The following is a 12,895-nucleotide window of genomic DNA, read 5'->3' on the forward strand; positions in this document are numbered from 1 at the left end:
CCCGCGCCCCTTTCCCTCCTCCGTCCTCTCCCGCCCCCCCCCCCGCCTTTTCACCCTCACGTGACCGAGTTACGGCCCGACGGCTATGTCTAGCATCAGCTCCCACCTCACCCCCCCCCCCCCCCTCCACACACACACACATATAACCATAACCATGGCATTCCAGGTTGCGGTGACGGAGAGCGTGAGTGTGGGACTTGTCAGCCACCGACATGTCCCTGCCCTCTTTGCCGCCGTCGACAGCACCCGGACACGGCACCACCTGCGGGCATGGCTCCCATGGGTAGACACTATTCGTGATGAGGACTCGGTCAAGGCGGTTGTCTCTGCCTCTCTTGCACAGGTACGTACATGCAGATAGAGAGAGAGAGAGTATGTGTGTGTGTGTGTGTGTGTGTGTGTGGTGGTTGGCATGACAGAGGTCATGCAGAGTATCGGCTGCTATCATCGGGACCGCTGGTCGTGGCTGACCGTGTTGGTCGGGACTGCTGGTCGTGGTGATCATGATCATGGTGCTGGTACTGGTGCTGGTCGTGATGGTAGTGCTGGTGGTTGGCATGACAGAGGTCATGCAGAGTATCGGCTGCTATCATCGAGACCGCTGGTCGTGGCTGACCGTGTTGGTCGGGACTGCTGGTCGTGGTGATCATGATCATGGTGCTGGTACTGGTGCTGGTCGTGATGGTAGTGCTGGTGGTTGGCATGACAGAGGTCATGCAGAGTATCGGCTGCTATCATCGAGACCGCTGGTCGTGGCTGACCGTGTTGGTCGGGACCGCTGGTCGTGGTGATCATGATCATGATCATGGTGCTAGTCATGTTGATAGTGCTGGTGGTGGGTGGTATTCATTCTGCACTGCCCTGAGCTCTTGCTGATCGTGATGGCAACGCTCTGTCACACCGCTCACTCACCTCAATCATCTCCATTCTCTTCCCCATCCTCCTCGTTCACGTGCATACCATAGTTTGTTGGGGACCGCGGCGCCATGTACGGCGTGTGGCTCGGTGCAGACCTCGTCGGGAGCGTGTCGTGGAGCGTGTCGGCTCCGGCGCATCCGCAGACGGCCGAGCTCGGAGGCTGGCTGGTGCCCGACGCGGTCGGCAAGGGCATCATGTCGCAGTCGATGGCGTACGTCGTCCGGTACTTGTTTGACTCGCTTGACTTTGTCCGCCTTGAGCTGCGGATTGCCACACACAACACCCGTGGCCTGGCGCTGGCTGATGCACTCGGCTTTGTCCGCGAGGGCACTCTCCGCGAGGCGGCGCTGGTCAACGGGCAGGCCCACGACGTTGCCATGTTCTCGCTGCTGCGTGCAGAGTGGCGTGCTGCCACCCTCGCCAAGGAAGCCAAGGTCGAGGAGGCCAAGGCTGCCGCCGACGAGGCGCGTGCCAAGAAGCGCGCCGCCCTCACCTCGGGCCCGTCCATCTTTGACGGCTCTGTTCCGCTGCCCGCGCCCGTTGCGGGTGCGAAGAAAAAGAAGGCGGCGTCGGCCCCGGCGTCGGCTGCTGCTGCCACTCCGACCATCTTTGACGACGGTGCGCGCCCGCGATCGGCCAAGGCGCCAGCCAAGTCGCCGTCTATCTTTGGCGAGACGACAACCGCGTCAGCGCCGGCTAAGACTCAGGTCAAGGCGCCAGCCAAGTCGCCGTCCATCTTTGGCGAGACGACGACCGCGTCAGCGCCGGCCAAGGCGCCGGCCAAGGCGCCATCCATCTTTGGCGAGACGACGACTGCCCCCGCGCCGACCGCCTCGCCCGCACCCGTGCCAGTCAAGACCTCCAACACACTCCTCGTGGCGTCGTCGTCCGACGGCGAGAGCGAGGATGACGAGCCTGCGGCGCCCGCGCCCGCACCAGCTCCGGTGCGTGCGCCAGCCTCCAACGTCGCGTCGCTCTTTGCCACCGACGACGGCGACGATGACGATCTGTTCGGCGGCGCCCTTCCGGTGGCCAAGAAGCCCGCGGCGACCAAGACGACCTCGCTGTTTGGTGACGACGACGACGGCGACAGCGACTTTTGGTTCTGACCGGCGTGTGCTCTGCAACGGGTCACGGCGAGATATGCGTTTAGTCTACGACGAAGTGGCGACGATGCGGAGGACCTGGCGGTCGATGGAGGCGCCGTCGGCCGCGGTAAAAACAGTGTCGACGGCGTAACGGCCCGAGTCGCGGATGTAGGCGGCAAACTCGACGACGCCGCCGCCGACGCCAAAGTAGTACGACTTGGCGGCAAAGAGCGCAACGCCATGTGGCGCCAGGCAAGCATCCAGAACACCGAGCAGCTTTGGGTAGCTCTCGCGGGCGTAGATGGTCTCGGCCGAGACAATGACGTCGTACGGCGCCTTGTCAGCCACTACATCCGCCAGCCCGCCCCAATCGCCGGCCACAAACGCAGTGGTCTCCGGATCGAGCGCGGCGGCCGCCGGCGGGCCTGCGGTCTCCATATCGGGCCCGATCTCAAGCTTGCTCGCCTTGGGTGCGTTGAGGTACACGTTCTCGGCGGTGACCATGGTGAGGACGGCGGCGTTGTAGTCCTGAAAGGTGACGTGCAAGACGCCCGGCACGTGGAAGAGGGCGTAGATGCCGGCCAGGCCATGTCCGCATCCAAGATCGAGAACCTTCCCTTCGCCAGCGGCAAGGGCAGCGTGGAGGCCGACGTCATCACGCGGCATGGTGGCAATGAGCTCGAGCGTGGCCTCCCACACCTTGAGGCCGCCCTCGTACAGCCCTGCAGCAAGATCCGAGTCGACAACAACATCGACCAGAGCATCATCAAGGAGATCAACCACGTCGTCCTTGGTAAAGGCGACCTTGGCAAGCACGCCCGGCTCGACCTCGATCCGCACCCCATCCAGCTCCGTCTCGTGTGTCAGATACTTGCTCAGCGCAGTGTTCCGCTCCGCGATCTCGGCCAGCACCACCCTCGGCTCACCCTCGATGTTTGCGCTTGATCCAGCCGAGACTTTTGCTCCCGCTTCCTCGCCCTCTTCACCGCCTTCTGCCGCCATCGCAGCCGCTGCAGCCGCTGCCGCTGCCGCCGCCGCTGCCGCTGCCTCAGCTGCCTCCTCTTCGGCGGCTGTCCGGTTGGCCGCATCCACCGTCGACTCGACCGGCTCGCTTCCGAATGAGAACGCAAACGCCATCGATATGTATGTGTGTATGTATGTGTGTGGATGTGTGGGTGACTGAGTGAAGGAGAATGGGGTGTGGAGACAGAAGGGTGAGGAGGAGGGGTTGCGAGGGAGAGGAAGGGTGATGGATGCTGCCGTGGTGCTGCCCACCATTAACTCTCGTTCCGTTAATCATAGCCACCAATCGTAACCAATACCAATCGTAGCCACCAACCATTAACTCTCGTTCCGTTAATCATAGCCACCAATCGTAGCCACCAACCATTAACTCTCGTTCCGTTAATCATAGCCACCAATCGTAGCCACCAACCATTAACTCTCGTTCCGTTAATCATAGCCACCAATCGTAGCCACAAACCATTAACTCTCGTTCCGTTAATCATAGCCACCAATCGTAGCCACAAACCATTAACTCTCGTTCCGTTAATCATAGCCACCAACTCACACGACAACGGCCACCACTCCTCCCTTGCCATAGCCACCTATGTCGGGAGGCGGCAGCGGACGACGGATGTCGTTCGCCACCTTGGCCAAGATGACGTCGGCCATGTCGCGAAGAAGGACTCGCGGGCCCGAGGGCATGCTCAAGCAACGGCTGGCAGAGGCAGAGGCCGCCCGCGACAAGGCCCTCGACAAGGTCGTGGCCCTCAACAGAGCCCATCGCGCCGCTCTGGACGAGGCTACCGAGGAGAAGGCCGTGCTTGTCCTTCGCGTACAGGAGCTCGAAGCTGATGCTGCTGCCGCTTCTGCCACTTACGATGCCCTCATTTCACTGGCTCTCGAGATCGAGCTCCGCAACTCGTTATCATCATCGCCACCCTCTTCAGCACCCTCACATGCCGGGGATTCGCTGTCATCGCTGACTGATGGCAGTAGGAGAGGGCTTGCAGAGGCTGGTGGGCCGGGCGCGCGGCTGATGGAGCGAAGGCATGCACTGCGAGAGGAGAATCCGATGGTGGTACTCGACGGTGTCCGGCGGCAGGTGAGATCGTTACTGGCACAGGCCGAGTCGGCACGAAAGGCTGCCGAGAGCAGCGCGGCCGAGCGTATCGACGAGTTGGGTGTCAAGATCTCGGCGCTCGAGCTGCAGCTTGCCGAGTCGAAGCAGACGGTCTTGGCACTCCGGGGCGAGATGGGGAGCCAGAACGAGGCAGTGTGGGAGCTGCGCGCTGTCGCCGACAAGGCGCGCGCAGCGGCCGAGGAGGCCGGCGCTGACGCCGACGCTCGGACTACCAAGGCGCAGCGGACCATCGATGCGCTCTCGACCGCTAACTCGCGGCTTCGTGCCGAGCTCCGTGATGCCCGCGGGGCGCTGCAACAAGCTGAGACCCGGATCACCGAACTGGCCCGGCTCGAGACCCACGTGGCAAACATCAAGGCTGACCACGCGGTCGAGCTCGAAAAGATCCGGCAGCAGGCCGAGTGGGAGGTCCGCGCCGCAAAGTCGGCCAACGACCGCTGCATCGCGCTCACCATGGAGCGCGATGCCCTGCTAGGCAAGCTCTCCGCCGAGCAGGCCAAGGTCGAGTCGTACCGGACCAACGCGTCGGTGGTCAAGCTTCAGCGAGCAGAAGCTGCCGCCGCCCGTCTCCAGTCGGCACTCGCCGACCTCCGCTCCGAGAATTCGGCCATGCACCTCAAGGTTCGTGCTCTGCAGCGCAAGCTCGCCACCGCTGCCGACCGCTCCGACGATCTGCAGCGGAAGCTTGCCAACAAGCAGGCCGAGCTCGACGTGTACGTCGGCAAGAAGACCATGATTCCCGGCGGTGCCCGCCAGAGCCCAGGCCGACCGGGCAGCCCGGCGGTGGCCGGCACACCTGGCCCATCGGCCTCGCTCCCGTCCGGCAGCACCTCACTCGGCCTCACCACACCAGCGCAGGACGTGAGCACAGTGCCCGGTCATGTCGAGGCGTACAAGACCAAGCTTCGCGAACGCGACGCCACCATCCTCGAGCTCCGCGAAAAAGTACGCGCGTTGATGGGCAAGGACCACGCCCGGCGCGTCGCCGCAAAGTCGTTCGAGCTCGAGCGTGCGGCGTACCTCAAAGAGATCGGCCAGCTCCGTCGGCAAGCTGGAGAGCTCTCGGCGTCGTGGGCCGGGGGTGCGTCGGCCGCACACGGCTCGTCAGCAAGTTCGTCGCTGTACATGGAGCCGCAGTCTGAGGCCACCGTCATGCAGCTTCGGGCCCGAAACCGGATGCTTGAAGCCCAGGTCGCCGAGCTGCACAACGTCAAGGCCATGATGGCCAACACCTCGGCGGCCTACACCCGCCTCCTCGCCATCGTCGAGTCGCTCGGCGTCAACAAGCTCGCGCTTGAGCAGGTCAAGAACTATGTTGCCTCTGGCGATGCTGCTGACCTTTCGGGCGCCCTTTTACGCTCGGGCGCTCGTTTGTCGGCGACGCGACGCCTCGCGTCAGCGGCAGCGATGCCCCCCGTGCCGCGGCCTCGCTCTTCTCAACCTCGCCTGCCCCCGAAGTCCAGCGCCAGCGGCTTAACGCATCCCTCGCTGACGAGCCCCGAAGCTCGCCGGCGTCGCCGATCACTCCGCTCACCACTCTTCATGCCCGCTACGTCGACGTGGACGGCGCCTCGCCGCAGCTGATGTCATCGGCCGCCTCGCCGTCTCGGCCGCGCTCATCGCTTGGCCTCCACTCGGACTCACCGTTGCCGTATCGGCCGGGCTCTGTCGGCTCGAACAGGTCTGTCCTCCGGGTGGGCGCGATGCTGTGACACTGTCGCAAGCTCGCACAAGTAACACCAACAGTTCAATACCGGATGATCGAGTCGCCTGGGCGGACACCGTCGTGCGGCATCGTCTGCTTCTTCAGCACCTTGGCCTCGGACTTGAACGCCGCGCGGTTCGCCTTCTTGCGCTGGCGCGCGGCACGGCGAGCCTCCTTGATGGCCTTTTTGCGGGCGCGCTTCTCGGCCTTGGTCTCGTTGGCCGGCCGCTTCATGCCCTCGTTGACGACGTTGACTGAGCCGTCGTCGTAAACGTACTCGTACTCGTCATCGTCTGCGGCGGCATCTGCACTGGTGCCCGAGCCGGGCGCAGGCCCGGCGTCAGCGTCGGCGCGCGAGCCCTTGGGCGCGGTGTTGCGGGCAGGAATGGTCGGCGTCGTGGTTGCCGAGCTCTTGATAGTCGAGCGACCCGAGTGGGACTGGATCTTGCGTGGATGATTCGAGACGTTTGAGTTGAGCGAGAGAATCGACTCGACGTCGTGCTCCGGCATCTTTGCCCGCGGCTTGAAGCCCATGGCCGCATCGAGCTCGTCGCCCGGCTGCGGCTGCGGCGTGGTGCCGTCGACTTCAGCCTGCCGCGCCGCCGCCGCCAGGATGCGCTGGCGGAGGTCCGGCATGTCGCGAACTGGCTCGAGGAGGACCTCGCGCTTAAAATGCTTGCGGAGAACCTTGCCGGCGAGCACATCCTCGATGATGGCCTCAAAGTCGGCCACCGACATGTTTCCGCGCGTGTCCCGCGAAAACGGCAGCTCACCGATTTGGTCGATCTCATAGTCCTTCTCCATCATCACCTCCAGCCGCTCGTCGTCGATCTCGTGGAGGCCGGCCCGCGGCCGGTTCACCGTCGACGCCACCGAGTACGGCGTGCCGTGGACCGGAACCATCGAGACAAAGGTCGACGACGCCTCGGTGTACGCCACGCCCGACTCGTCCGACCCGCCGCCAAACACCGAGTTGAAGCCCATCTCGGACCGGCTCTGCATGATCCGCTCGTACTTTTCAGGCTCCATCACCCGCGCATACTCGAGCGCCCACTCGGTGTCGTCAAACCCATCGGCGTCGTTGACCGGCTGCTCGGCCTGCGCAATCTGAATAAAGTCGTCCTGCAGCTCCTCAAACTCGTCCTCATCCTCCAGCGCCTGCAACACGTCGAGCGGCAGGTCCGTCCGGAAGCCCTCCGGAACCGGCGCAGCCAGGTTGAGTAGGCCCACGTCCTCCTCAAACTTGCTGGCAAGCACCTCGGCTGGCAGGCCCGTCGCCTCATCAAGCGTCGACGGCGTGATCTCGACCGCGGGCTTGAAGACCGTTACGTCGGCAATCGGTGGTCCAAACATGCCCGGCGCGCCCACAAAGGTCCCGTCCGATGCAAACGGCCGCAGATGCTGCGAGTAGTCGTACATGTCGCCCGCACGCGTGTGTCCAAAGTACGCCGAGTATGCGTAGTTGTCCACAACAGATCCGTCCACGTCGGCATCAAGATCCGGATTAATCGCTGCCACAAGGACACGTCCCTCTGCGTCGCGCGGCACAAGGCTGTCGCCTTCCAACTGCTTTTCTCCCGACGCCCCGGCCTCACCCTCAACCTCGGCCTTGCCTTTGCCGCCATCGCCGCCATCGTCCTCGCCGTCCGAGTAGTACTCGTACTCGTACTCGTACCCGCCGCCAGCGCCCTCACCAGCCCCGCCCTTGAGCGCCGCAAAGTCCGAGGGTGTAAAGACGGCGTCCGCAAAGTCATCGCGGGTTGCCACACGCGACGACCGTCCGCCATCGGCCTCCCGCGCCACATCCGCCAGCTTCTTGGCCGTCCTACCATCTGGCACGAGCACCATCTGCGGCACATCAGCATTGGCTGCCAGCGGATCTCTCTGCGACCGATGGACAAGATGGAAGGTGACGGCATCCTTGCGGTTGAACCGCTTGTTGCGTCTCTTCCGCCGTCCCTATCCCCTCCCCAACACAGACACACACACACAGCAACACACATTCGCACGCCAGAGACACGCACACATGCACACACAAACTCACATAAGTGACTCATACCCCATTGACTTAATCGTCTATACATGCGCCGATGTCCAAGAATTACCATACCATCGCCCCACCATGGCCATCCCCCTGCCGCTCATCCCTCAGCTGCTCTCCATCCATCCTGCCACTCCATCCCGCCTGCTGACTTCCACACACACACCGACGCTGGACACAGCCACAGCCACCACACACACAGCAACACTCCCATACACACCCAAACAAACTTGATGATACGCCCCTCCACCACCACCACCAACCCTCTTCCTCCTCCTCCCCCCCCCCCCCCCTCAATCAAAGTCGTAGTCGTACCATGACTCTGGAACACGCTCGCTCGTCAACTATGTCTCAGTTCGGTCGTCTCCGCCTCCACAATGCCTCCAAGGCTGCAAGCTGAGTCGCCACTCGCGTTTGCTCTTGGACAAAGTATTCCGGTGTTGGGCTGGACACGGCAGCGAACGAACAACAAACACACGTGCGAAAAAAAAATGACATCGTGTCAGTCAGGATTGGGTACGTTTGGGGTCAATGCACCCTGGCAAGAAAACGCCCGCATTGCTCTGGTTACACCAGTCACAGAAAATGCACCGCACCCGAGCACGTAGGCTGGACGAGAAACAAACGTAGTAAGGGCGGACAAGCGCATCGCAAGCTTGCCTGCCATGACGATGAGGTGAACAGCGATGGATATCCACAACACTCAGGCAAGCCAGCCATCGTTATCCACGAACGCTGACACCGGCGCGCCGCAACCATCTGGTCACAGTCGTCGGTTTTCATCGCGACAACCGAGGCAACCTACCGTGGACTCTCCGACGGTGAGCAACACACCTAAACTCGGCTCTGTCGTACCGTACCACACATATCATCCCACATAGACAGCACGATGGATGCAAGCGCACTTGGATGCATCGACACACCACTTTGGCCACGTACTGCGGCTGACAGGGCAGCATGGGACCGTAATCTGGTCGCCCGTTCGCCGCAACAAATTGGTTTCTTGTTCAGCCTCGCCAGATTGGCCAGCACATAGGCTTGACATTTTTCTCACACCTCTCCCTGTTCAACTGCTTTGACCCATGTTGGCAATGTCATGGAGCACCGCAATGGTGCTCATAGCCATCGTGGCCGTGACGCTCGCTTCAACGGGTGATACACGAGGCGTATCCGGGCTCGCTGTGGAGGCAAGCCGACCAAGCTCTGTACGGTTGACAGCGAGCGGTTTCAAGTGCGGCGCAGAAAACGTTTGCAACCTCATCGTCGACACGACAGCGGCAGCTGTTGACGGCGTGACCACCAACCTAGCCTCTCACCCAGGTGTGTACTTGCTGACGAGCATACGCCTGGTTGACGTTGCCTCTCTGAGCTCCACACCCTCCCTTACGTCATCCCAAGAGTTGCTCGCCACGGGTGTCCGGATCATCATTCGACCTGATGCCGACCAGTTCCGTTTTTCACTGTCGTTTTCACGACCAGCCCCGCCGTTGTGGATGCTACCCTCGGCGCAGCTGTTCGTCCAAGCCGATGCGGTCCGCGGGTGCGGTCCAAGTGAGCTTGGTGCCGCATTGATCACAAACGACTTTGTTCCCGTCCATGGCACTGCGACTGCAGCGTGTCTGACTGGAGGCGACGCCGTACTCGCTGTGTGTGCCGATGACGGCCGGTGGCACGCAGCAGACGCTGTCGCCGCGGCGGCGTGCGCCAAGCGCGCGGAAGCATTTCCCGATGCGGCTGTGCGTGCTGCTGATGTCAAGCGGGGTATTCCGTCGACAGCGACAGACACGTCGAGCATGACCTCGCTCACCTCGATCGCAATGGCCGGCGGCTCGCTCATCGTACTCGCGACGATATTTGCCGGCTGGGCGATATGTCGGAAACGGAGCCAGCAGGTGGCACCGAAGGGCGCTATCCGCATTGTGGTGAGGCAGCGCGCCGGGCAGAATGCGTCAGTCTCGTTTTTGGGTCCGACTCGTCAGTGCAGCAGCCGATCAAGATGCGCCCACGGTTGCCGTTTTCGCTGGCACCGAACACATCGGCAAGCTCGTCAAAGTCGTCACCAAAGGCCTGGATCGGCGGCGTGCCGCAGCCGGTACATCTCGATCACAACCTGCACCAAGGCCGTGCCGAAACGATTGAGAGCCAGCGGTCTTCACGGACGACTAGCTCGTCGGGAAGCTTATCGTCATCGACCACAAGCGACATCGACTACCACCCCGTGGTTGCAGTTGTGTGCATTGAGGAGAAGGACCGCATGGAGCGGTACTTTTCCCCAGCGCAGCTGCTTGTCGCGCTCAAGATGATGGATGAGCATGTGGCGGCCGCTGCGAGGGAAGGTGGCGGCCGCGTGATGCAGTATAATGTGCCTGGCGTGTGGCGATTGCATTTTCCGGAAGCTTCGGCAGTACGTGCCGTCGAGGCTGTGATTCGGTTGCATGACCGCTTCCTTGACGCCGCTTGGCCCGAGTTTGTGGTGCGTGTCGGCCGGTTCTCCAGGCAGATGCACAATCCCGGGGCGCAGAAGCAGATCCTGTGGCGCGGCATTCGAGTCTCGACAGGCGTGCATCACTTTGACGGCAAGCACTCCCCGTCGACCCAATTCCGGGAGGCGCTGGCTGTGACGGCGCGGACGCCGTCCGGTCATGTTCGGATCACGCCGGGCGTGTTCAAGCTCTTGGCCAAGGTGCCAACGCACCGTATTGTCATCGCGTCAGCACGCCATGCGCTGTACTCGGCCGCGCTGCCGGACTCGGTCACGAACATTCGCGAGATCGGCTACACCGACTTGCCGCTGAGCACAAACTCGTTTGTCGCACCCGAGTACTCGCGGTCGACGCTGGCCATCACCACCGAGTCAATGACAGGATCAGGCCTCTCCGGCGTCCCGCGGCTCAATTTCTCAGGCTCCTCAATGTTGTCTGCATTGGAGCGTGGCAACCCCCGCCACCAGAATTCTCTCAGTGCGTCGTCGGACACCGTAGCAACCTGTCCACAGAGCAACCGTCTCATGACGCTCGATCTCTCAGTTGTTGTCGAGAGTGCAGGGCGGACGACGGGTCGGAAACTTCCAGTCATAGATGCGGCGATTACGTTGCCGTCGTCGTCGTCGTGTTCATCATCGCCATCGTCATTATCGGCATCGTGTCTTCATCGTCGATGTTTGCCTTCTCGACGTCGAGCATGGTGTAGAGCTGAAGGAATACACTGCGGACTCATCCAATTTCGTGGGAAAAGTACTCATACGAGTAGGTAAAGTCCGGGTCTGACGGGTGCGAGTGGTACTCACCCCTTTCTGCGACAAACGAGCCAGTAAGGCCGCGTGAGTATACGGTGCCGGCGACAACGTGACCAGTGCTGCCCCAGGTATCAGCAGCGGCGTGCGACGACGTTGGCTTGGCCGACTTGCGACGGCGGCGGCGGGTACCGGAGGCGTGCGACGACAATGGCTTGGCCGACTTGCGGCGCCGCTTCTTGGTACCCGATGCCGTTGCGTCGGCGTTGCGGTGCTTCTTCTTGCGCTTCTTGGACTTGCGCTTTTTGCTGGTGTCTGCCGCCGACGCGGCGTCGGGCGCATCAGGCTCGGGAATGTCACCCATGGACGATCTTGTCTTCTTGACCTTGCGAGTGGTGGTGATCTTCTTCTTCCCCTTGCCCTTTTTGCCACTGGGGTTCTTGATCTTTGTGGTCACAGTAGTGGTCTTCTTTGCGCCCGACGGTGCTGCAGTGGTGACTCTCTTGACCTTTTTGACACCCTTCTTTCCGCGCTTGCTCTGCTTCGCCTTGCCCTTTTTGCCCTTTGCACTCGCCTTGCGCGTCCTCTTTGTCCGCCGTCGCTTCACTACCTCGACCGCCGGGGCAGGTGCCGCAGCTACCGGTCCTGGCTCGCTGCCACCCGAAGACGAGACAAAGTCCGAGGTGTGCAACGATCTCGAGTCGCCTCCATCCGAGAGCCAGTCCGAAGTTTGATACGTTCCATACGAAGACGAGAGAGTCTGTAGCCATCAACCCATCTCAGGCGCCCAGTCCCAGCCCCAGCCCCAACCCCCCAGCTCATCACATCACACATCACACATCACACATCATACATCACACATCACACATCACACATCACACATCATACATCATACATCACAAATCACACATCACAACACATCCCCAACCACTATGAGTCATCCCTATCCCTACCCCCTACTCCCCTACCTACCCCCGTCCCCCTTCCCCCTTCCCACTTTGTTCCCGCCCACAGCCTCCCTCCCCCCCTTCTCCCCTCAACCACCTTCACACACACACACACACACACACACACACACACACACACACACACACACATACCACCTCTTCAACACCCATAACTATGTTCTCTCCTTCTTGTGTAACTCTACTACACAACTAGAGAGTCAAGTACCGCCCACTTGCCGACTTCCTCCTGCTCCTGAACTCCCCCCCCCCATTACCTGACTCACCCGGCCCGCACTCTGCACACTCTGTTGGAGCCATCATGGGCATTCTTACCCAACTTGCCGCTCGGTGGTTGACGCTCACATGCCTGTACTCATTCAATCGCCGCCATCCTTCTCTGCCACGGTTGCTCGCAAGTAAGCTACTAGCTGGACGGTTGATGAGGCCACCAAGGCCAACGATGAGGTACAGCAAGACTCGGCAGAGATGTACCTGCGAGTAGCCCTGCTGATACACATCCTGCACGTGCCATGCTGGCAATGTCCACAGCACTACCGGTATGCCGACCTTAGCGAGCGCACATCCAGATCGTGGACCGGCACGCAAACAACAGCAAAGATCGGTTCGGCTTCGGCTGCGCTCGGCTCGGCCTGCGCTCGGCTTGGCCTGCGCTCGGCTTGGCCTGCGCTCGGCTTCGGCTGCACTCGGCTTGGCCTTGTGCGGCAGCGCGCAGTGAGCTGCTCAAGCAAGGGGCTGCCACTGCTTCTTGAGGGCACCCTTGATGCGAACCTCACGACCGTCCGAGAGACCACGCCATG

At 61.9% G+C, this 12,895-nt stretch overlaps 5 protein-coding genes across 5 annotated transcripts; 3 read left to right on the plus strand and 2 right to left on the minus strand.

Annotated features, from left to right (window-relative positions):
* The first annotated feature begins 105 nt into the window (after positions 1 to 105).
* AMSG_00617 (acetyltransferase) lies at positions 106 to 2,152 on the plus strand. Its single transcript, XM_013906898.1, has 2 exons — positions 106 to 343; positions 966 to 2,152. The coding sequence occupies exons 1-2, from the start codon at positions 155 to 157 to the stop codon at positions 2,025 to 2,027; spliced, it is 1,251 nt and encodes a 416-aa protein (XP_013762352.1). The 5' UTR covers positions 106 to 154; the 3' UTR covers positions 2,028 to 2,152.
* Positions 2,052 to 3,143, minus strand: AMSG_00618 (UPF0558 protein; the record flags this gene model as incomplete). Its single annotated transcript, XM_013906899.1, has 1 exon — positions 2,052 to 3,143. One exon carries the CDS (start codon positions 3,141 to 3,143, stop codon positions 2,073 to 2,075), a length of 1,071 nt encoding a protein of 356 aa, XP_013762353.1. The 3' UTR covers positions 2,052 to 2,072.
* Positions 3,144 to 3,666: 523 nt separating this feature from the next.
* On the plus strand, positions 3,667 to 5,910 carry AMSG_00619 (uncharacterized protein; the record flags this gene model as incomplete). Its single annotated transcript, XM_013906900.1, has 3 exons — positions 3,667 to 3,932; positions 4,119 to 5,525; positions 5,558 to 5,910. The coding sequence occupies 3 exons, from the start codon at positions 3,667 to 3,669 to the stop codon at positions 5,862 to 5,864; spliced, it is 1,980 nt and encodes a 659-aa protein (XP_013762354.1). The 3' UTR covers positions 5,865 to 5,910.
* AMSG_00620 (uncharacterized protein) lies at positions 5,883 to 8,494 on the minus strand. Its single transcript, XM_013906901.1, has 2 exons — positions 8,214 to 8,494; positions 5,883 to 7,816 (listed from the first exon to the last, which is right to left on the minus strand). Exons 1-2 carry the CDS (start codon positions 8,214 to 8,216, stop codon positions 5,900 to 5,902), a joined length of 1,920 nt encoding a protein of 639 aa, XP_013762355.1. The 5' UTR covers positions 8,217 to 8,494; the 3' UTR covers positions 5,883 to 5,899.
* AMSG_00621 (uncharacterized protein) lies at positions 8,472 to 11,167 on the plus strand. The gene has a single exon (XM_013906902.1). It carries the CDS (start codon positions 9,769 to 9,771, stop codon positions 11,149 to 11,151), a length of 1,383 nt encoding a protein of 460 aa, XP_013762356.1. The 5' UTR covers positions 8,472 to 9,768; the 3' UTR covers positions 11,152 to 11,167.
* The last annotated feature ends 1,728 nt before the right edge of the window (positions 11,168 to 12,895 follow it).

This window comes from Thecamonas trahens, assembly GCF_000142905.1.
Source record: "Thecamonas trahens ATCC 50062 unplaced genomic scaffold supercont1.3, whole genome shotgun sequence".
NCBI lineage: Eukaryota > Apusomonadida > Apusomonadidae > Thecamonas > Thecamonas trahens.